The 25,058-nt window shown below is 43.8% G+C and overlaps 1 protein-coding gene across 1 annotated transcript in view; it reads right to left on the minus strand.

Moving 5' to 3' along the window:
• The window catches only part of FNTA (farnesyltransferase, CAAX box, alpha), a 52,325-nt gene that overhangs the window by 13,694 nt on the left and 13,573 nt on the right, over nt 1-25,058 (minus strand). Inside the window, exons 4-8 of the mRNA XM_040417915.1 lie at nt 21,646-21,750; nt 19,257-19,383; nt 16,630-16,778; nt 6,753-6,815; nt 5,270-5,441 (exon numbers count right to left, since the gene is read on the minus strand). Of these exons, the coding sequence (XP_040273849.1) occupies nt 5,270-5,441; nt 6,753-6,815; nt 16,630-16,778; nt 19,257-19,383; nt 21,646-21,750 (616 nt within the window). The remainder of the gene's footprint in view (nt 1-5,269; nt 5,442-6,752; nt 6,816-16,629; nt 16,779-19,256; nt 19,384-21,645; nt 21,751-25,058) is intronic.

Raw genomic sequence — 25,058 nt, forward strand, 5'->3', positions numbered from 1 at the left:
TTTCCAAAATGGGGTCACTTATTGGGAGTTTCTACTGTAAAAGGTGCATCAGGGGGGCTTCAAATGGGACATTGCATCTAAAAACCAGTTCAGCAAAATCTGCCTTTCAAAAACCATGTGGCACTCCTTTTCTTCTGCGCCCATACAGCAGTTTATGACCACATGTGGGGTGTTTCTGTAAAACGCAGAATCTGGGTAATAAACATAAAATTTTGTTTGGCTGTTAAACCTCGATGTCTTAAAGAAAAAAATTGAATTAAAATGGAAAATCGGCCAAAAAAGTGAAATTTAAAAATTTGATCTCCATTTTCCTTTAATTCTTCTGGAACGCCTAAAGGGTTAACAAAGTTAGTAAAATCAGTTTTAAGTAACTTGAGGGGCCTAGTTTCTACAATGGGGTCATTTATAGGGGTATCCACTATGAAAGCCCCACAAAGTGACTTCAGACCTGAACTGGTCCTTAAAAAGTGGGTTTTGGCAATTTTCTTAAAAATTTTAAGAATTGCTTCTAAACTTCTAAGCCTTCTAACGTCCTAAAAAAAAAAAAAAATGACATTTTCAAAATGATGCCAACATAAAGTAGATATATGGGGAATGTTAAGTAATAAATATTTTATAAGGGAACACTTTCTGTTTTGAAAGCAGAGAAATTAAAATTTAGAAAATTGTGAATTTTTCAAAACTTTTGGTAAATTTGGGATTTTTTCATAAATACAAGGTAAAATATATTGACTCAAATTTATGACTATCATGAAGCACAATGTGTCACGAGAAAACCATCTGTGAATGGCTTGGATAAGTAAAAGCGTTCCAAAGTTATTACCACAAAGTGAGAGATAGGTCCGATTTGCAAAATTAGGCCTGGCCAGGAAGGGGGCAAATGGCCCGGATGTGAAGCGGTTAACAGTTGTCTTGAATAAAGATCATTTATTACCGTATTTTTGGGCTTCCTGACCAGGAGAGGTGAGTTTTTTTGGTCTGATCTGAAGTCTGATTTGGGGTCTTAATAAACTGAGGGTCCGATTAGGAGTCGGAGATGAGGGTCTTAACATTGGGGGTATGAGCTGAGGTCTGATGAAAAATATTGTTTCCCATTTTCCTCCTCTTAAACCTAGGTGCGTCTTCTAGGGCAAAAAATATAGTAATTAATGACATGTACAGTATGTGTGGATTTTCCCCATATATTCTTTTTGATAGTTCTGTTGTAGTTTATCTATGGGCGTTTCTTTAATGACTACAGTATTTATTATGCCAGTCCCCTTTTTATAGGCGTTATACAATTTTCCTCTTTGGCAGCTTTCCATGCTGTTCCTTTTTCTGGTCCTCCTCCTAGATTCAGTGGTGGACTAATATGCTCAGTGGCTTCCCTGCACCCTCCCCTCAGTGCTGGCCTATTGATTTTATTGTGAAGTGGTCCAGATACATTTCATTTATTCATCCCCACTTCTAAATTCTTATATGTATGTAGCTACAGCTCTGTCTAGACACTGGAGAAGTAAATTGTTAACCCTTTCCCGACACATGACGTACTAGTAAGTCATTAAAGTCGGTGACTTACCGCATCTTGACGTAATAGTACGTCATGGATAACTCCGGTCACTGCACCGAATCGCGCGGTGACCGGAGTAAGCTGACTGCACTAAATCGGCAGTCAGCCTTCTTGGCTGAGGGAGACCAGGAGTTTTTCCGCCCCCTGCAGCCCCGATCACTGCGATTGGCTGGCTAGTGAAGACCAGTCCATCGCAGCGCCGGCAATGTATGGAGCTGCAGGGGGGCTCGGCTAGAGGTGGGAGGGGGCTGATGACATCAGCCCATGTCTCCTCCTAGGTCAGGGAGAGGACACCAGACAAAGGTGTCCCTTCCCATCGCTCAAGAAGACGCCCCAGGAGCCTATGGCAGTGCTATACTACAATTATCCAATCTGTGGTGCTGCTGGTGGCTGGGACGGAGGTGATTGGGGCTGATTGTCCCCTCCCAGCGCTGCGATTGGCTGGAACAACGCTCCAGCCAATGGCAGCACTATGCAGCAGAAAGAACCGTTGGTGCCTCTCTGCAGGCAGCCATTCTAGCTTGGTGACTGCTTGCAGAGAGGACCTGTGCCTTTCTGTGCTGCTCTTTGTCGGCTGGGACTTGTGGTACTACCACAATTCACTGCTTTTCATTCAGAGCTTTTTAGAAGAAGAAAGAAAACGAACATCTGGAACAGCTGTTGTGCTCTTTGGCTCACCTGCAGCTGTTTCATATCCCCATTCTCTGTCCCCCCCTCACCCCCCTCTGTCTTTTTTTTGGGGGCTTTTTGTTGGCTTTTTTTGGGCTCTGCACCACATTTTCTGTGTGCGAGCTGTGACTGGCACATGCTGATCAGCACTTATGTTTTTTTGGTGCTAGCTAGCTATATATAATCAATTTTAGTTAGTAGTATTTTTGATTTTTGAACCAGCACACATGCCGTCTGTGTGCTTGGGTCCTGCACCTGCTGAGCGCCGGTCAGTACTGTCAATTACTGACTGCGTCTGCTCAGGTTTAGTGCCTTTTTTTTTTTTGAGCTTTTTTTCAAAAATTTTATTTAATTCTCTCACTTTTCTCTTTTTTTCTTTATCATAAATGTTATTTTAAATAATTCATTACAAGTCCCCTCACGTGTTAAATCACTACATACACCCCCCTGACACTTTTCACTTTACATACACCAATAAAAATAAAAATGTCCAATTCATCCCAGAGAATGTACTCCGCTGAAGAGGCATACGCCATCCTTGCCTCCGAAACGGAGTCTGCAAGTGAGGGAGAAGAGGATGCCACATTCCTCTACTCAATCATCATCCGGTGATGAGGGACCCTCAAGAAGACGCCCCAGGAGAGATGAAGTAGTCCCCCCAGTGATCCCTTATGGTCCACACCGCCTGAGGATTAAGAGCCCCAAATTCCAGAGTTTGTGGGAAACTCTGGAATCCAGATTGACTGCACGGGCTTCACAGAAATAGATTTTTTCTAAATCTATTTCTCTGACAATCTTATAAATTTGATCGTGACCCAAACAAATTTGTACGCCCAGCAGTTTATTTCTCAAAACCCAACATCCTCATATGCTAGACCCCTAGGTTGGACCCCTGTAAATGCAGCAGACATTATGAAGCTTTGGGGGCTGTTGCTGCATATGGGCCTTGTAAAAACCCTGAAATGAGACAATATTGGAGTTCAGATTTCTTATACCACACTCCAATTTACAATATGGCTATGTCCCGCTCAAGATTTGAATCCATTTTGAAATTCCTACATTACAATGATAATGCACAGTGCCCCCCCCCCCCCCCCCAAATGACCCAAATTTTGACCGTCTATTCAAAATAAGACCCCTCCTGGAGCACCTCAACTCAAAATTTACAGAGGTGCTCACCCCAGCAAAAGAAATTAGCATAGACGAGTCCCTTGTACATTTTAAAGGAAGGGTTAAATTTCGCCAGTACCTGCCCAGCAAGCGGGCACGGTACGGAATAAAAATGTACAAGCTGTGCAAGAGTACCTCTGGGTACACCTACAGGTTCCGTGTTTATGAGGGGAAAGATTCCCGGATACAACCCCCTGAATGCCCCCCCCGTCCCACAAACAGCGAAGAGGGGAAAGACCCCAAAAAGATGTTGGGTTTGTTACAAAAGGGGAATACGAAAGGACACCATTTATCAGTGCGACACCTGCCCTGATAAACCTGGCCTCTGCATGAAGGAATGCTTCCGAACCTACCACTCATCCATGGATTTTTTATTTCATCCTTTATGCTCCCTGTAATATTTCCATATCTCTGATTTAGTCCACCTCACTTGCATACCCACTTTCCAACAACCACTACATAATCTTTTCTGCGAGACTCTCGTTTGGTAAAAAGTACCCTTTCCACCACTTAAAATGTTCGTATGGGGGTGCTCTTTCCAAAATTGGGGCACTTTTGGGGATTTTTCATTTCTGGGGACCTCAGGAAATTTTTTAAATGTGACATGGCAGCTAAAATCCATGTCTGCCAATTCAGGTCATCAAAATCCATATTTAGCTCTTTGTATCTAGAGCCCTGCCTTGCGTCCATACATCATTTTATGAGCACATATTGGGTGTTGGCATATTCGGTGGGAAATGGGGAACAAAATGTGGCGTGCATTTTGTCCTGCTACCCCTTGTGAAAGTCAAAAATGTGGGTGTAAAGCTACTTTTTCTGGAAAAAATTGTCATTTTTTATTTTCACAGCCAAGCGTTTCCTAATTCTGTGAAACGCTCAATGGGTCTAAGTGCTCACTACACACCTTGAAATATTCCTTGAGGGGTGTAGTTTCCGGAATGGGGTGACTTTTTGGGAGTTTCCACTGTAGGGCTACTTCAGAGTGTCTTCACATGCGACATAGCTCCCAATTTACCATTCCAGCTAAATCCACTCTCCAAAAGCCATATGATGCTCCTTCCACTATGAAGCCTGCTGTGCGCCCATACATCAGTTTTTGAGCACACATGGGGTGTTTCTGTAAACCCCAGATTCAGGGTAATAGATTTTGAGTTTTGTTTGGCTCTTTACCCTTGCTTTGCTACTGGAACAAATGGATTAAAATGAAAAATCTGCCAAAAAAGTGAAATTCTGAAATTTCATCTCCATTTGCCATTCACTCTTGTGGAACGCCTAAAGGGTTAACAAAATTTGTAAAATCAGTTTTGAATACCTTGAGGGGTGTAGTTTCTAAAATGGGGTGATTTATGGGTGGTTTCTAATATGTAAGCCCCAGAAAGTAACTTCATAACTGAACCTGAAAAATTTGGGTTTTGGAAATAGTTAAAAAATTTTAAGATTTGCTTCTAAACTTCTAAGCCTTCTAACATCCCAAAAATATAAAATGTCATTTTCAAAATGATCCAAACATGAAGTAGACATATGGGGAATGTAAAGTAATTACTATTTTTGGAGGTATCCCTATCTATTATAAAAGTAGAGAAATTGAAATTTGGAAATTTTCTAATTTTTCGTAAATTTTGTATTTTTTTTTTATAAATAAAAAATAATTTTTTGGACTCCATTTCACTAGTGTCATGAAGTACGATATGTGACGAGAAAACAATCTCAGAATGGCTTGGATAAGTAAAAGCGTTTTAAAGTTATTACCACATAAAGTCACACGTCAGATATAAAAAAAATGGCCAATGTGCCATTTCAAAGCATCTAATAACTGTACTATTGATTTGTGGAAAGTTTCTATCTGGAGGGACACTTTAAATATATAGCAGTAGTACAAACCTCTAATGCTTGTTTCAAGATTTCCTCGGTGTTGTCACACTTTTTCTCCAACAGGTCATCATATAAATCTATTAAAAAGGCCACAAGAAATGGAGAGCTGTGCGTTTGCTGCAAAGCCTGGATTTGCTCCAACAGGTTTGGATAATCTGACATGCCTCGGTCTTGCAATATTCTAAAAGCAACATATTGGTTACATGTAAGGCTTCAGTAACAATGATGGATCAAATAAGAACGAAGAACATTAAAGAGTAGGAAGGAGACGTGTTAAACATTTACACAACTCCTGCAAAAATTGTTATTCTCTGACCTGTTAGAAAGGTGCATGATGTAAACTTCAGTGAATGTAATCTTCTCATCAGTGACTGTATTTGTGAGTTATCCCCTCACTTCTGATACTCAGCTGTGTCATGTGACCAACACCGATCTCCAACTGACACAGGACAGGAAGTCAGTTACTTCTCTATTTATTCCTATGAGACTGACATGGAGGCTCCTATAGGAATACATGGAGAAACTGACTTCCTGTCCACAAATTAGTTGCTGTGTGGACTGATTGCTTCAAGTTACTTCTGTTCGCACTAGCCATATCGAGCTGACCACTATAGGCACCTCCACCCCAGACTCCTGAAGGAAATGTACTTTTTTACATTTCGACTAATCTCATATGCACACAGGCTCCTTCTCAGGGTATCTTTACCATTGCTGTGCCATGCAAGTATGGTTTATTGTTCACCTTTGTTATAACTTTTTTTTTTTTTTTTGGTTTGCTTATTTTTTTGTCTTTTTTACCCAAGGCTTAGGGAAATACTGTACCTTTTTTACATTTATTTTTTCAAAGAAGCAGTTATTAAAGGGCTTCTGTCACCCCACTAAACAGATTTTTTTTTTTTTTTGTGTACTTATAATCCCTATCCTGCGATATTGCTATACCTTATGTTATTAATAATTTTCGTTCAGTAGATTTTGCAAAAAACGTACTTTTATGATATGCTAATTACCTTTCTACCAGCAAGTAGGGCGTCTACTTGCTGGTAGCAGCCGCAGAAAACCGCCCCCTCCTTCTGTTGATTGACAGGGCCAGCAAGCGCTCTCCTCCTCCGGCCAGCCCTGTCAGCATTTCAAAAATCGTGCGCCTGTGTTGATTCAGCGCAGGCGCTCTGAGATAAGGAGGCTCGGCTCCTCAGCACTCCCTCAGTGCGCCTGCGCCGATGACGTCACCGAAAGACGCCCTACTTGCTGGTAGAAAGGTAATTAGCATATCACAAAAGTAAGTTTTTTGCAAAATCTACTGAACGAAAATTATTAATAACATAAGGTATAGCAATATCGCAGGATAGGGATTATAAGTACACAAAAATAAAATAAAAATCAGTTTAGTGGGGTGACAGAAGCCCTTTAAACTTGTACTTGGAAATCACTTCTGTAAAAAAAACTGCAATCATTATACTACACATGAAAATGCCAAGTAAAGCATATATCTTACCCTCGCAAATAGTTCCAAGCGCTCTCGTTATGAGGAGCAACCTTGATCATCGCAAGAGCATACCTGGTAGGAAGAAGTGTGCCAAAGATCAAAAGTAAGAATTCAACAAGCTATTCTTTTAAACATATTAATGAGTAGAAGAGTGACATCTTATTCAAATTTGGCATCCTTTGTCTGGCTCTAAAATGAATGACATGGATCCTCACAGTGAAACAGATTTTTTTTTTTTTTTTAACAGTGTCTTACTTTGCACTGTTTAAAAATACAAATTAGTCTTAGGCTATGTTCACAAGGGAGTGGTGCCGCAAAACATGGGCACCGGCCGTGTGAGATCCACATCACAAGTCAATGGGTCAGCGATCCATGAGATACGGTGAAAGATAGGACATGTCCTATCTTTGTGTCCATGCCTCTGCTTAGCTAGAGGCCCATGAGAGGGCTTCTGGGTCTGTGCCTCCACACCACAAAACATAGGACATGTCCTATCTTTCGCCATATCTTGCAGATCGCACTTCAATTGGTCCGCACCATGATGCAGAGTTCACACACTAGTGTATCCGTTTTGCAGACCCTCTGTTTGCTTTCTGCAACACGAGCAGAGTCGTGTAACTGTAGCCTTAATATTAGGCAAATTTACTATTGTGGCGCATGGACCTTTGTAAACTTGGAGCATCATAAATCTTGTGCCAAATTTACGCTAGAATGCCATTCATGCACCAATAATTTGTCAGTGAAAAAACAAACTAAAAAAAAAAAAAAAACACTAGTCTAAGTTCGCGCCACCTATACGTTGGTGTAGTTTAACTCCAAAAAATTTTGCCGCACAGAGCAGCAATTAGGCCACATTCCTTTCCCCATGAACCCACGCCCCCTTGTCAAACACGGCATAATGTTTAGAAGAGTGTAAAACAGTAATCTTGCTGATTTATTGAAAACATAATGAAAATATTGCAGTGACATAAGTATTCAGACCCTTTACTCAGTAATTAGGTGGAAGCACCTTCGGCAGCAATTACAGCCTCCATTCTTCTTGGGAATGATGCCACCCGGTTGGCACTTCTGGATTTGAGGATTTTTTGCCGTTCTTCCCTGTAGATCCTCTCAAGCTCTGTCAGGTTAGATGGGGACCATCTGTGGACAACCATTTTCAGGTCTCTCTCCAGAGATGTTCAATTGGGCTTAAAATAAGGACTCCGGCTGGTCCACTCAAGGACATTCATAGAATTGTCCCTAAGCCACTCCTGTGTTGTCTTAACTGCGTGCTTAGGGTAATTGTCGGGTTGGAACTTAAACCTTTGGCCCAGTATGGGGTCTAGAGCACACTGGATCAGGTTTTATTAAGAATATCTCTTGCTCTATTCAGCTTTCCCTCAACTCTGACCAGTCTCCCTGCCCTGGATGTTGAAAAATACACCTACAGCATAATGCTACCACCATGCTGTAGGGATGGTACTGGGCAGGTGATGAGCAGTACCTGGTTTCCTCCAGAAATGACTTAGAATTGAGGCCAAAAATTGGTTTCATCAGACCAGAGGAATCTTGTTTCTCACATTCTAATAGTCATTTAGGTGCTTTTCTGCAAATTCCAGGTGGGCTTTCAGGAGTCTTTTTTTACTGAGAAGAGGCTTATTTCTGGCCACTCTGCCATAAAGCCCATATTGTACATATATAATCTCATGCATTCACATCACGCATTGCACCCGCGCGGAATACTCGCCAGTGTGAAAGGGGCCTAACACCAATCTGTATATAGGATCATTTCTCTGCTATGTACGGTTTAAGTAGACTGTCAACAATTGGTAATTCCACTATGAACCTTAGTCTCGGGGGCGTGGTCTAACCTGCATGGTGTGAGGAAGCAAAGACACAGTGCTCCACCAAAATCCTGTTAAAAACCCTATGAACACCTGGCAGAACCCAGATTATTTGAGCTCCCACCGGCAACATCAGGCGCCCTAAGCTTTGGGGACACGCCATTCTGACCTGAACGCTGCGGCTTAGGTGCTATCCTGAAAACGCTGACGGCGCAAGGGAGAGAGCGGGAAGGTACTGGGTTAAGAGAGTGTGGAGCGGCGCTGTGTCAGGACCTGACGAAGTGGAGGAAACACACTGCAGGGACGACATCATTCCAGTGGCTGACAGCTTACGGTAGGGCTGCTGCCGGTGCCTGGTGGACGCACGCGACCCGCGGCTAGAGCGGAGAGGGAGCCGCGTGGTGAGCGCCATCTTGAAAGCGGAGGTAGTGCGCCAAAGTTCTCCTCTCTGATCTAGCAGACAGAGCGGGGCAGAGTGTGTGAGCGTCTCTCCCCTGATAACACTGCAAGTGTGAGACCTATTGCGGTCTTCCTACTAGAGGATAGTTTACATAGACGCTGTAGTGGCTGCTAAAGGATCCTTTTGACATATACAGTGCTCCTTGAGGGTGGGATTGACATACTTACCCCCCTTTACAGTAGGAAAAATTAATAGCAGTCTGACTGACTGCTCTACCGAATCCAGCAAGTCCTGAGTATCAATTATCTGCTATACTGCAGGAGTACCATACCTAAGCTGGCCATTTAAGTATCTGTGGACTGTCTCTATGGGCCGCAAAACCTCTTCTGTGGCTCCATCAACTGTTAAACAATACATGGATGCCATGAGTCAGACAGAGCAAGAAAGTGAGGGTTCTCGAGTCTCTGTGACCTCTGCTGAAGCCTCTAAATTATGAAAGCTATAGCAGCTTGTCAAGCTGCTCTTACATCAAAAATAGATCTTCAGTCTGATCTTAGCTGTTTACGGCACGACTTTGACAAAATACGAGAGAGAACGTCTGCAGTGGAGCAAAGAGTGAGCAACGTGGAAGATGCATCTAGAGCTGTTGGAAATGACACCAGGCAGCTATTACAGCAGGTTCAGATGCTACAAGTCAGAGCGGAAGATGCTGAAAATCGTAGCAGACGTAATAACATCCATATTCTGGGCCTACCGGAGCGTGTGGAGGGGTCTACCCCAGAAGCATTTGCGGAACAACTCATAAAAGAAGTACTGCATCCTACCACTCTCTCCAGTTGCTTTGTTGTAGAGAGGGCACATCGGGTCCCGACTAGACCCTTACCGCCAGGATCCCCTGCAAGGCCTTTCATTATGAGAATCCTGAACTACAGAGATGCTATTTTGTTGGCCGCCAGACAGAAGGGTAACATCACCTATGAAAATGTCCGCTTGTCATTCTACCCGGACTATACTAAAGGAGGTTAAAAAAAAAAAAGGAAGCAATTTACTGAGGTCCGATCACGGCTGAGAGATAAAAATGTGAAATATGCAATGATTTACCCTTCCCGTTTGCGGGTGCAAGATGGAGAAACTGTCCATTTCTTTAATACTCCTGAAGAAGCAGCAGATTGGATCGACAGGAATCTAAATGCAAGGCCTCATCGCTGACGGACTGAACCCTGGCAGTGACAACTGGAAAAGCTAATAATTGCTTAAACGTTAGATTGCATTACTGACAGGTATGTTAAGGGTGGAAGAGGGGGGTCGGGGGGGGGGGGGGGGGGGAGTGTTAGATTCCACCGCACTACTGTTATTCCTGTTATAATTCCTAATCTTGGGTGTTGTCCATTAATAAGATTTTAACCCTATATACACTGCTCAAAAAAATAAAGGGAACACAAAAATAACACATCCTAGATCTTAATTAATTAAATATTTTTCTGAAATACTTTGTTCTTTACATAGTTGAATGTGCTGATAACAAAATCACACAAAAATAAAAAAATGGAAATCAAATTTTTTAACCCATGGAGGTCTGGATTTGGAGTCACACTTAAAATTAAAGTGGAAAAACACACTACAGGCTGATCCAACGTTGATGTAATGTCCTTAAAACAAGTCAAAATGAGGCTCAGTAGTGTGTGTGGCCTCCATGTGCCTGTATGACCTCCCTACAACGCCTGTGCATGCTCCTGATGAGGTGGCGGACGGTCTCCTGAGGGATCTCCTCCCAGACCTGGACTAAAGCATCTGCCAACTCCTGGATAGTCTGTGGTGCAACGTGACGTTGGTGGATAGAGCGAGACATGATGTCCCAGATGTGCTCAATTGGATTCAGGTCTGGGGAACGGGCGGGCCAGTCCATAGCATCAATGCCTTCGTCTTGCAGGAACTGCTGACACACTCCAGCCACATCAGGTCTAGCATTGTCTTGCATTAGGAGGAACCCAGGGCCAACCGCACCAGCTTATGGTCTCACAAGGGGTCTGAGGATCTCATCTCGGTACCTAATGGCAGTCAGGCTACCTCTGGCGAGCACATGGAGGGCTGTGCAGCCCTCCAAAGAAATGCCACTCTACACCATTACTGACCCAATGCCAAACCGGTCATGCTGGAGGATGTTGCAGGCAGCAGAACGTTCTCCACGGCGTCTCCAGACTCTGTCACATCTGCTCAGCGTGAACCTGCTTTCATCTGTGAAGAGCACAGGGTGCCAGTGGCGAATTTGCCAATCTTGGTGTTCTCTGGCAAATGCCAAACGTCCTGCACGGTGTTGGGCTGTAAGCACAACCCCCATCTGTGGACGTCGGGCCCTCATATCACCCTCATGGAGTCTGTTTCTGACCGTTTGAGCAGACACATGCACATTTGTGGCCTGCTGGAGGTCATTTTGCAGGGCTCTGGCAGTGCTCCTCCTGTTCCTCCTTGCACAAAGGCGGAGGTAGCGGTCCTGCTGCTGGGTTGTTGCCCTCCTACGGCCTCCTCCACGTCTCCTGATGTACTGGCATTTCTCCTGGTAGCGCCTCCATGCTCTGGACACTACGCTGACAGACACAGCAAACCTTCTTGCCACAGCTCGCATTGATGTGCCATCCTGGATAAGCTGCACTACCTGAGCCACTTGTGTGGGTTGTAGACTCCGTCTCATGCTACCACTAGAGTGAAAGCACCGCCAGCATTCAAAAGTGACCAAAACATCAGCCAGGAAGCATAGGAACTGAGAAGTGGTCTGTGGTTACCACCTGCAGAACCACTCCTTTATTGGGGGTGTCTTGCTAATTGCCTATAATTTCCACCTGTTGTCTATCCCATTTGCACAACAGCATGTGAAATTGATTGTCACTCAGTGTTACTTACTAAGTGGACAGTTTGATTTCACAGAAGTGTGATCGACTTGGAGTTACATTGTGTTGTTTAAGTGTTCCCTTTATTTTTTTGAGCAGTGTACGTGTGCTGGGTGGCAATACCCTGAACAGGCACGCACTGGAATAGGAGGAAGTGTTTATTTGCTTTTTAGCACAAAAATATCTATATGGTATACATGTTCATCTAAAGGGTTAGGGTAGTGCGATCATACCCAAAAGTTTGCTAGTTAAGGGATAAAGGCTCAACCATGTTAGGAAGGATTGGGCAGGGTGGGTTGGGGAGGGTGTTTGTATTGGAATTATCTTTGAGAGGGCGTGTATGTGTGTGTGATTGTACCTTCATCGGTCCGAGATATTGGATATTTTTTTTCTGGTGGGAAAAATGGTGTTAATTAAGCTACTTTCCTGGAACATTAGGGGAGAAATATAACCCAGATAGTGTTATTACAGGAAACGCACCTTCAAGGGCAGAAAGTGCTCGCTTTGCTACGTCCTTGGGTGGGCCCCACGTATCATGCAGTATACTCAAATCACGCTAGAGGAGTTTCTGTTTTAATTGCTAAGAGTCTCCCGTTTCAAGTACTCTCTGTACAATTAGATCCTTATGGTAGATATGTGATTCTACATGCCAATGTTAGAGGGTTGCAATATTTAATTGTGGGACTTTTAATATCCCACCGCCATTCTGCAGAGAAGTCCTAGACCTGATTATAGCTAAGATAGCAATGTTTCCAGTAACACCCTACATTATTATGGGTGACTACAATGCCACTTTAGATCCAGTACAAGACAGATTGAATCCCCAGGCCTTTCACAACAATGCGCTTTCACGTTGGGCTGATGCCTATGGTCTGATAGAGACGTGGCGTTATTTTCATCCCACAGATACACAATTCTCGTGCTACTCGGCTTTCACTGGCTCATTATCCCGTATAGATTTGGCCTTTGTCAGTAAAGATCTGTCTCCTTATATCAGGTCTAGAGATTATCTGCCGAGAGGTGTTTTGGATCATGCCCCCCTCCTTCTAATTTTGTCCCAGCCGTTGGCTTCAACCGATAAGCAATGGCGGTTGAATCCCATGTGGCTAGAGGTCTTACCGGTGGTGAGTGAGTGCCTAGATGTTATGGGAAACTATTGGATAGAAAATGAAGGATCTATAAATCCCCTAGTAGAATGGGATGCTTTTAAGTCAGTAATGAGGGGAGAATTGATTTCTGCAATAGCAACTCACAGAAAAGAATTGAGTATCAAGCGGACAAAATTGGAGATGGAACTGGCAGATAGTGAGGCTGTTCATACTAGATCCGTGTAGTGAGAAGCAGAATATGTGGTTAGATGCACAACGTAGGTTTAATCTGCATTTAACTGAGTATACTTAAGAAACTCTTAAAATCAGAGATTCCCAGGACTGTGACTGTGACGAGGGGACATCCTCTGCGTTTGGAGGAAAGAAGGTTTGTACACAAACATAGAAAAGGATTCTTTACTGTAAGAGCAGTGAGACTATGGAACTCTCTGCCTGAGGAGGTGGTGATGGGGAGTACAATAAAGGAATTCAAGAGGGGCCTGGATGTATTTCTGGAGCATAATAATATTACAGGCTATAGCTACTAGAGAGGGGTCGTTGATCCAGGGAGTTATTCTGATTGCCTGATTAGAGTCGGGAAGGAATTTTTTATTCCCCTAAAGTGAGGAAAATTGGCTTTTTACCTCACAGGGTTTTTTTGCCTTCCTCTGGATCAACTTGCAGGATAACAGGCCGAACTGGATGGACAAATGTCTTTTTTCGGCCTTATGTACTATGTTACTAAACCATTTTTTCAGATGGTGATAAGTGTGGCGGGAGTCCTGAATGACCAGGGAGTGTTGTTGAGGGAGGCTAGATATGTCTGCCGTCAGTTTGCCTCCTACTATACGAACTTGTATGCCCCCAAAACCACGAGCTCTCCGGGAGAGATTGCCAAATTTCTGGCAGGTATTAACATTCCCTCACTTGATAGGGATGACAGGGAGGCCCTAGCGGCAGACATATCAGACTCAGAGATTGAAGTAGCTATTAACTCTTTAGCAACCAAAAAGACCCCGGGTCCCGATGGATTCCCAGCTGAATGGTATAAGCGTTTTTCGAAGGACCTTGCTACTAGAATGGGGAAGTTGTTGAGATACGCGCTGGTACAAGGTTCACTGCCTCCTTCCTTTTCGGAGGCAACAATAGTAGTAATTCATAAGCAGGGGAAGCCATCTGACCAGTGTAGCTCTTATTGACCTCTCTCACTTCTGAATCTTGACGTCAAAATCTTTGCGAAGGTACTGGCATTGAGATTGAGGGAGGTAATGCTTTCCTTAGTTGGGGTAGATCAGTCAGGTTTCATGCCTGGGGAGACGACCGATATTAATCTAAGACGTTTGTTCACTAATCTTCAAGTCAAACATGATAATCGAGGTATGAGGGTTCTCGCCGCCTTGGATAATGAAAAGGCCTTAGATTCAGTAGAGTGGGACTTTATGTGGGCGGTGTTGGATCGAATGGGATTCCCTACGAAATTTCTGCACTGGCTGCAGATGCTTTATAGATCCCCTTCGGCGAGAGTCAGGGTAAATGGGTATACATCGGATTCCTTCTCCTTAGGTAGAGGCACTAGACAATGCTGCCCTCTCTCCCCCTTGTTATTTGCATTAATAATGGAACCTCTATCGATACTCATTTCCTCTGACTCAAGTATAGAAGGCTGGGAAATAGCCGGAATAATAGAAAAACTTTTGTTATATGCTGATGACATGTTGGTATACCTAGCTCATCCGGTGAAGTCCTTAGATGCCCTTTTAAATGTTGTGGATTGTTTTGGTAGCTTCTCGGGTCTTCGTGTGAACTGGGCCAAGTCAAGTCTCTGCTAAATTGATGGATTTAATCCAACTCACATCTCATTGAATACTAAGCTTCAGATTGTAGAGCAATTTACATATTTGGGGATTATTATTCACAGAGAGGTGGCAAAGTTCTACGACCTAAATGTTGTTCCTACAATGCAATATATTATTAAAAAATTAGAAGCATGGGAAAACCTACCTTTGAAAATCTCATTGGGCGTATCAACATTATAAAAAAGATTCTTCTGCCAAAGTTGCTATACCTATATAGGGCTGCCCCAATACTACTCCCCAGGAAACACTTTACTGCAGTGGATAAAGCCATCACTCCCTTTCTATGGAACAAATATTCTCCCAGAATAGCGAGATGCACCCTTCAGGTATCTTACCTGCAGGGAGGCCTTGGTTTGCCCAATATGTACATGTACTATGTAGCTGTGCAGCCGAGCTACGTGGCGTGGTGGGTGCGGGCGGACTCGGGCAAGCCGGCAGTAGTGCTGGAGGCAGCATTGATGGGGTCCTATGAAGCACTTACGAATCTGGCATATAGGAAGGGAGTTGGCTCTGCAGAATACTATACCCAATCAATGGCTGCGACAGTCAAGATCTGGGTTAAATGGAGTCAGATGAGCAACTCAGGCGAAAATAGTGCTACTTGGTCACCATATTTGCCTTTGTAGAAAAATAGAGGGTTACCGTAATTGTTCTTATTAATAGAATTTTAATTTTGGCCCCAAAAAGGGGTGCGCCATCTTACCCAACTATATAATAGGGTTTTTTAAGATCTTTTAGCAGCCTGAAACAGGAGTTTAATTTGCCCCAACATAGTCTGTACAGATACTTTCAGCTTAGACATGCCTGTCATGCGCAGTTTGGTAGAGAACCTCTGAAGCAGTAGTTAGGAGGGTTCCTTTGGTCAAACCAGTGTCGGCTCTCTATGCATCGCTAAATGATGTTACAGGATTCTCCCCTCAATAACTCATTTGTCAAGTGGAGAAGGGATGTAGAAAATCTAGAAGATACACATATTAAAGAATTTAGCCATACATGGAGATCCACAGTGGTGAGTGCTAGAGATCAGTTGATTCAAGCAAAGTGGCTTCATAGGATATACTATACCCCTGAGAGACTATTCAAAATGGGTAAATTACCAGACCCTCAATGTACACGGTGTGCATATGAAAAGTGCTGCCCAATTCATATGATTTGGCAGTTTCCGGTCATCTATAGCTTCTGGGAAGGGATTCATGCCTACATTAATGATAAACTGGGTTTTCCTATTGTCTGTACTGCACTGACGAGTCTGCTGGAGATAGCTAATGAGGTTGTTCCCACCAAATTCGGTAGGAAACTATACAGAATACTCTTGTTCTATGCTAGGAAAACCATCCTCCTAAATTGGAAACCCCCTAAGAATCCTACTGTACAAGAATGGATACAACTAGTCAATACTGACCTTGAGTTATACAAGTTTATATATGAGCGACGAGGGACCCCCAACCGGTTCATGAAGATTTGGGATCCCTGGATTGTAGCCCAAAAGCTGATACCCTAGGAGGTAGTGGTGTTTGTCTCTGGCCGATGAAGGTGTGTATGAAGTACTCTTTATTATTCCATGACATAATCTATTGGGTGCTATTCGTACTATTAAGTTACTATCCGCTTCTGACCTGAGTAAGGGCTAAAGGAAGCTGTTGTGATTAATTCCATGTTGATCGATGTACTGGACTTATGTGTAGTTTGCCTGCCAAAGGAGTGTTTGGCTAACAGGGGTGTATTATGGCTAGAAATAACGTTCTGAAAAACATAAAAAATGCCACTCAAGAAAAAAAAAAAAATATATATATATATATATATATATATATATATATATATATATATTACTTACTGGACCTCTCTTTCCAGAATCTGGGGATTGCTATACCCCGATGTATTAGAAATAATAAAGTATCTTTGGTTCCATGCAGAATTGTTTCGGAGATCTCGTGCTAACAACAGGTCAACAAACTGCAATTCACCTTCCCACAAATTGAACTCCTATAAAAAAAGAAAGAATAAATAAAATCTTAGAATGCCAAAAATGAAGATCGATTACTATAGTATAAACCTGCCTAGTATTACTAAGGAAACACAAAAGGGGAGATTTATCGAGATATCCTCTGGGCTGCCGGAGGGTGCACGCCTCGACATAAATTAGGCACATCCTCTGGCTGTCCGTGCGCCTCAGATCTATGACAGCTCAGAGTTGCTGTAGATTTCTGGCTTTGTTCATAACTTCGTTGCGGAGGCTGGTCTAACCCCCTAACCATCGTTGCCATGCCCTCTTTAAGGAAAGTGGTGAGGTTGGCATAAAAGATGCAACAATTTTTTACCACCACTTTTCAGGTGCAAGGGAGCTGATAAATCTCCCCCAAAGTGTAGGTGATATTATGTAAATGTACGATATAAAGACGTAAAAATGTGAAACAGTGATATTATATCATGAAAGTAGGGCATTTAAGAAGAAGCATGCAATGGTGTTTTTCTCATCTCAAACAAAAATGTCATGTGGCCTTGAGCATCAATTACAGCTTGACAAAGACGTCTCATGCTGTTCACAAGTCGACTTATTGTCTGCTGAGGCATGGCATTCCACTTTTCTTGAAGGGTGGCCCTCAGGTCATTGAGGTTCTGGGGTACAGTTACGAGCCTCAACACAGTGACTTAGCTGATCTCATAGGTTTTCAATGGGATTCAGGTCTGAAGAAAGTGCAGGCCACTCCATTTGAGGTATCCCAGTCTCCAACAGCCGTTTCCTAATAATGCGACCTCGATGAGCTGACACGTTCTCATCCATGAAAATGAAATTAGGCTTGTGTTGTTCATGCAGAGGCACAATGACTGGATTAATGATGTTATTCAAGTAGTATGGGATTGTCACTGTACCAGTCACAAAGTCTAGGACAGTTCTGTATTGTCTAGACACACCTGCCCACACTGTAACATCACCACCAAAGGCTCGTCTGGTGACAACAGTGCCTGATGCATAGCGCTTTCCTTAACGTCTCCAACATCGATGGCGGCCATCATTTCTGTTCAGTGTGAATAGACTTTCATCAGCGAACAGCACTGAGGCCCACTGATCCCTTGACCAGCGTAGATGATCCCTGGTCCATGCAAGACAAGAATGCCTGTGGTCAGGTACCTTGCAGGTCATCTAGTACGCAGACCACACTGATGTAAACAGTTTCCAATGGTTTGACGTGACAATTGGGTGCCTCTCACCTCCCTTAAATGTGCCTGGAGTTGTGTGGTATTCATCATCCGGTTCCGCAGGGCATTGTTCACAATGAAGCAGTCATGAGTGTTGGATGTGGCCAAAGGACTTCCACTTCTATGGCTTTCTGTGACTCTTCCAGTCCCTCTGTATCTCTGTTGCAACCTGCTGATGACACTGACACTCTCAGTGGCCACTTCCGTCTGAGAACATCCTGCTTGAAGCCTCGCAATGGCGAGGTACTGTGGATAAATTTTTAGGTGTCGTCTTGGTCTAATGATGTTAAAATGTGAACAGCATGATGAGGACTGTTTAAATACCAATTCTAATTGAACCAGGAAGTGGATCAAACACCTGTTGTGAATTTTGCAGTTAAGCTCCTTGTTAGAGAACAGCAAGATGTGCAAAAAGTACCTAAAACATTGAACACTTGGACATTTGCATTCAAAAGTTTAGAGAAGGTCACATTAAAGGGAACCTGTCATTAACTTTATGTTGACCTCACTGAGGGCAGCATACATTAGTGACAGAAATGCTGACTTCATCAGCGGTGTGTCACTCATCAGCTAAAAGTAAGTGGTTGCCGAGAACCAGCATCATAAGAACTGCAAAACAGGCCTTGAAAAGAGTCAAATCTACTTGAGAAGAGTAATGGTTATTCCTAATCTCCTGCTCTACCGCCCATCTGCTGATGATTGGCAGTTCTCTCCTAGAGAGAAAGGTAGAAAACTAGGTAGAAGACTGTAAGTCATCAGCAGGTGGGCAGGAGAGCAGGACTTCATGTATAACCAGGACTCTTCTCAGGTGGCCGGGACTCTTTTCCAGGCCCAGTCTGCAATGATTGTGATGTTGGTTCTTGGCAACCACTTACTTTTAACTTTTAAATGACAGATCGCTGAAATCAACTCACCTTTCTCTACTTTATTCTGCCGTTAGTATGGGCAGCATAACGTTGATGACAAGTTCCCTTTAAGTTTACCTGTAAAGGTTAGAGTGCATTTTAGGTTCATCCTGCCCAACAAAGGAAACCAATAAGGCAAACTTTACCCTAATATTGCGAGATATTCCGTTTAATGTTCTGGAAATCATTAAAAAATTTGTGGGATGTAATGGAAACTCCCAATTCTGCCATTGGTTTTTTGGAGTATCATCTATACAAAGGTCATTGTACAATAAAAAATAAAATAAAAATGACATATTGCCTATTCTGGGCCTCAAAACTAACTAAATCATTGCTCCAGCTCTGAGTGACAAGGTACCTGAATGACCCACTGCCTGTGCTGCCAAGCATGATAGTTCTTAGAGTCCTGGTTTAAGATATCTGCAACAAAATCAAGTTCTTCTGAAGGATCTTTTAGCAATTCAACAAGGACTCTTCTGTGGTGCCTAAAAGGTGAAAGAATAACCATATATTAAAATCAGGATAAACACCAGTTTCTCATCATAAGTTTCTAATCTCAGAGCTCCTTAAACTTCCTAATGGATATATTTTTAGTATGCTATGTACCCATTAAAAGGGTTTACCACCGCGGTGACCCGCCTCAAACAATGACTGGCTTAGGCTACTTTCACACTAGCGTTCGGGGCTCCGCTTGTGAGCTCCGTTTGAAGGGGCTCACAAGCGGCCCTGAACACATCCGTCCAGCCCTAATGCATTCTGAGTGGATGCGGATCCGCTCGGAATGCATCAGTCTGGCAGCGTTCAGCCTCTGCTCCGCTCAGCAGGCGGACACCTGAACGCTGCTTGCAGCGTTCGGGTGTCCGCCTGGCCGTGCGGAGGCAAGCGGATCCGTCCAGACTTACAATGTAAGTCAATGAGGACGGATCCGTTTGAAGATGACACTATATGGCTCAATCTTCAAACGGATCCGCCCCCATTGACTTTCAATGTAAAGTCTGGACGGATCCGTTCAGGCTACTTTCACACTTAGAAATTTTTCTAAGTTATAATGCAGACGGATCCGTTCTGAACGGATGCAAACGTCTGCATTATAGGAGCGGATCCGTCTGATGAAACATCAGACGGACCCGCTCTGAACGCTAGTGTGAAAGTAGCCTTAGCTGAAGACTTGCCTTTTTTTCCATAGGAATGTATTAGTGCCTGATCCGGCATTCAAAATACCGGAATGCCGGATCCGTCCTTCCGGTCTGCGCATGCGCAGACCTTTAAAAATGAGAAGAAAATAAATACCGGATCCGTTTTGCCTGATGACACCGGAAAAACGGATCCGGTATTGCAATGCATTTTTCTGACTGATCAGGATCCTGATCAGTCTGAAAAATGCCTGATCAGTCAGAAAAAATTACATGCTTTTGCATACAGTTTGCCTGATCAGGCAGCAGTTCAGGCAACTGAACTGACTGCCGGAGTCAAACAACGCAAGTGTGAAAGTACCCTAAGGAATGCCTTCCCCTTGCTGAGATAGCAGTGCTACCATGTTTTCATGCACTCAGATGCCGTAGTCACTTTTGACCAGAGCATCTGAGGAGTTAAAGGGAACCTGTCATCAACTTTATGCTGCCCATACTAACGGCAGTATAAAGTAGAGACAGGTGAGTTGATTTCAGTGGTCTGTCATTTATATGTTAAAAGTAAGTGGTTGCCGAGAACCAACACCACAATCATTGCAGACTGGCCCTGAAAAAGAGTCCCAGCCACCTGAGAAGAGTCCTGGTTATTTATAAATTCCTGCTCTCCTGCCCACCTGCTGATGACGGAGAGGCTTCTACCTAGTTTTCTCCCTTTCTCTCTAGGAGAGAACTGCCAATCATCAGCAGATGGGCGGTAGAGCAGGAGATTATGAATAACCAGGACTCTTCTCAAGTAGATTTGACTCTTCTCAAGGCCTGGGCTGCAAGGATTATGATGCTGGTTCTCGGCAACCACTTACTTTTAGCTGATGAGTGACACACCGCTGAAATCAACATTTCAGTCACTACTTTATACTGCCCTCAGTGAGGTCAGCATAAAGTTGATGACAGGTTCCCTTTGAAGGACTGCGATTAACGTTATTGCCGATTACAGACACTAATGCCGGGTGTCTGCTGTGAAACAGCAGGAACCTGGCAGCTATGGCACACACTCCGCTCCAGAGCAGGCCATCTTTAAAGCGATGACATCTGCAGTATATATATGGCAGATGTCATCAAGGGGTTATCCCCCTAGATGCCAAGGGTCAATAGCGAACAAGTGTTCATATACTCATTGCTAATAATTCCCCCAATCCTTGGCCTTTGTAAAAAGGGCCTTTAGTCCAGTCAACCATACTTGCCACTTTGATATCAGTTCAGTTCAATTCTAACTTCCACTGAAGATTTCAGTAGTGTCAGCAGGACTGTACGGCTTTTACAGACAAAAAAAAACATCTGTCGTGTTTTAGGCTGGGCCGTCACATAGAGCTTGAGGACCAGTGAAGTGAATGAACTGTTATAGGCACTACCAAGATAAAAATATAATGCCTGGAGCAAGCCTGTAGTGTAATATCTTGACATTCTTTGTGAATGTAGATTTGCAGATGCACAAGTACAGTACATTTCTGTATGTCCCTGAAAGTTCTGCAATCTAATAATGGACAAAGAATTGTGATATGGTACCCATGACTGTTTGTCACTTCCTAGCTTCTTCAGCAATTTCAAATTTACACTTACCAGACTTGATAATTTTTTGGCTGGTCCTCAATTATTGCTGTAATGTAGTTCATTTCCTCACGTAGGTCCATTTTCAGTGACTGCAAAAGTACCCTTCTGTAATGCCTGTGATACAAAGCATAATATGGGCAACAACTGCCATTCATACAAACAAAAATAGTGGTAGGAAAAAGAAAGGCAAAACTATAATGGAACTTTCATTTTGCAAATTAAAGTAAGGCCACATAGGGGAGGTTTCAGGTGCACAGAACCTCCATATGGCGTAACAGGACATATTGCTATGCTTCTTGTCGCTTTTCATGCAATTCATCAAGTCTTAAAGAGGACCTTTCACCGCCCCTGACATGCCGGTTTTTAATAGCTTCATGCATTCCTCATGTAATAACAATTCTGGAGCATCTATTCTTATGACTGTGTGTTGTGCCATTCCTTTATTATTTCTACCTGAAGTTATAAATGAATTGCTAGCAGTCTGCAGTAAGGGTACAGAGGGGTGGTAACCAGTTGGGGGGGGGGGGGGGGTGTACCTGCACGGTCTGACACCAGCAGCACTGATTGGATAGTGAGTCTGTGCAGGTACACACCCCCAACTGGTTACCACCCCTCTGTACCCTTACTGCAGACTGCTAGCAATTCATTTATAACTTCTAGTAGAAATAATACAGGAATGGCACAACATAGAGTCATAAGAATAGATGCTCCAGAATGGTTATTACACTGGGAATGCATGAAGCTATTAAAACGGGCATGTCAGGAGTGGTGAAAGGTCCTCTTTAAAAGAGGTCCAACACAATCGTAGAAGCTGCCCCATAGACATCCATTGTAATGCAGTTTTGATGCTGCCTCAATTTCAGGACTTGTGGGGGAAAATTTGTAGAATATAGATGTAGTCGAAACAGGTCCTAGATATTTTATCCAGAAAGTGTTCTAGAGAGCTCTACTGTCCACCTTATAAATACCGAAATATAAAGTTTTATAACCTGCCTGTCTCGTCACCAATCTGCCCAAGGGGCGGCGTTTCATCTCAAAATGCGCCCAGCCAGCTGCTCCCAACTGCCGTTCTGAAGCCCCGCCCAGCTCATCAATATTCACTTCGCTGGGCGGCGGCTACAACTCTCCCCAGTCACGATCCTGCGCATGGGCAATTGAATCCTCCTGGCATCGTTCATGTCTAATCTTCTGCGCCTGCGCCCCGCCGTGGTTACATCACGCCTGCGTACACACCCAGCCTGCGTCTTCGAGGCCGCTGCAGCCTCTGCCTCATGCGCATGCGCCATGCACTGTTCAGAGCAGCGCTTCAGAGCACTGCTCACTCACATCTCAAAAGGGGTTAATGATAGTGCGTCCGACCTCCAAATCTTCACTCCGCCCTCATTGTCTGTGTGTACACAGTGCAGACAAAGAGAGGCGGAGGAAGAGTTTGAGGTTCGAGTACGTCTAGTGTCAATTTCTGGTGGACCAATTTTTCATAATAAAAAGGTAAATAATGTTCCCCCCATTAGTTTCTGTTATACATTTATTTCCCTGCAATTGTAAATGAGATGTGAGTGAGCAGCGCTCTGAAGCGCTGCTCTGAACAGTGCCTGGCGCATGCACATGAGGCAGAGGCTGCAGCGGCCTCGAAGATTAGACATGAACGATGCCAGGAGGATTCAATTGCCCATGCGCAGGATCGTGACTGGGGAGTTGTAGCCGCCGCCCAGCGGAGTGAATATTGATGAGCTGGGCGGGGCTTCAGAATGGCAGTTGGGAGCGGCTGGCTGGGCACATTTTGAGATGAAACGCCGCCCCTTGGGCAGATTGGTGACGAGACAGGCAGGTTATAAAACTTTATATTTCGCTCTTTATAAGGTGGACAGGGGGGACACTTAGATGCTTTTAATAGACTGTATAAGACCTGTAATGTCATATATATAACTATATATGCTGATTTGGCCTGTCAGTGTCCCTTTAACCCATATTTTAGTCACTTCTAGACAAGGTGTCTCAAAAGAACCGAGACGCGCTCTACATTTTCACTGCTGCTGCCCACAAAGTAGGATAGGGTGGGACAAGGAGTATATCAGAAAGTTGGAACCCTTCCCAGCTGCTAGCTTTGAGGCTACATTTTATTACAAGTGTTGCCCCATCTGGACATCCCTGCAGACATGCTCTAATGTCCCTAATCCATAGAATCCATGAGACTGAGAGGACAGTCTTAAAGGAGTTATCCTGGAAATGACTGTGCTACGATACAAGCTTTCAATTGTGTTGAGCCTATTAGGATAACATTCAAGCTGTGAGGTATGCAGCCAGCGGGTAGGATGCCTCAAGATGGAGATGCCTGATCTCCCAGGAGGAAAGGAACAAGGTCAAATAATTTCACCCTTCATAGCAAGGAACAGTCAATAAGCTTCAGTAGGTAAATCGTTATTTGCTGAATAAAACAAAAAAAGATGTACCTACTGAAGCTCTTGTGACTATTCCTTGCTCTTAGGAAGAGGCTAAAGCGCTCAAGGCCTCTAACAGCTGATTGGCGGGGGTCCCGGGTGTCGCATTCCTGCAGATCTGATACTAATGACCTATCCTGAGCACAAGTCATAAATATTATTTCCTGGATAACCCTGCAGTGGTGGACTTGAGGTGACTTTGTACTATATCACATAGTGCCAGATCTGGCAATTCCGGTATTGTTCCTTTGCCAGGAGAAAATACCGGAAGTGTAAATGCTAGTGTGGACGTGGCCTAGCACTGTATCTTCTGCATTGCGCGTATGAGGATCTGTCTGCCTCTGTCTAGGTCATGCACCCTAAACACCTGTCCAAGGCTTTATAATTACAGCAAAATATAGCTGGATCCTACATTCTCTATTTTCATTTAGGCTACTTTCACACTCGCGTTTGGTGCGGATCCATCATGGATCCGCACAAACTCATTAGTTCAGATAATGCAACCGCCTGCATCCGTTCAGAACGGATCCGTTTGTATTATCTTTAACATAGCCAAAATGGATCCTTCTTAAACTCCGTTGAAAGTCAATGGAGGACGGATCCGTTTTCTATTGTGTCATATTGTGTCAGTAAAAACGAATCCGTCCCCATTGACTTACATTGTGTGTCCGGACGGATCCGTTTGGCTCAGTTTCGTCAGACAAGCAGCGTTTTGATGTCCGCCTCCAAAGCGGAATGGAGCCAAACTGATGCCTTCTGAGCGGATTCTTATCCATTTAGAATGCATTAACCACCTCCGGACCGCCTAACGCAGATTCGCGTTCCGGAGGTGGCAGCGCTGCGCAGAGTCACGCATATACGCGTCATCTCGCGAGACGCGAGATTTCGCTCAAAGCCGGCCCGCGCATGCGAATCGTGGGCCGGCAAAGGTTAAAGGACAAGTTCGTCACCAGCCTGCCAGCTACGATCATTGGCTGGCGATTT

This window comes from Bufo bufo, chromosome 2 (genome assembly GCF_905171765.1).
Source record: "Bufo bufo chromosome 2, aBufBuf1.1, whole genome shotgun sequence".
In the NCBI taxonomy this organism is placed as follows: Eukaryota; Metazoa; Chordata; class Amphibia; order Anura; family Bufonidae; genus Bufo; species Bufo bufo.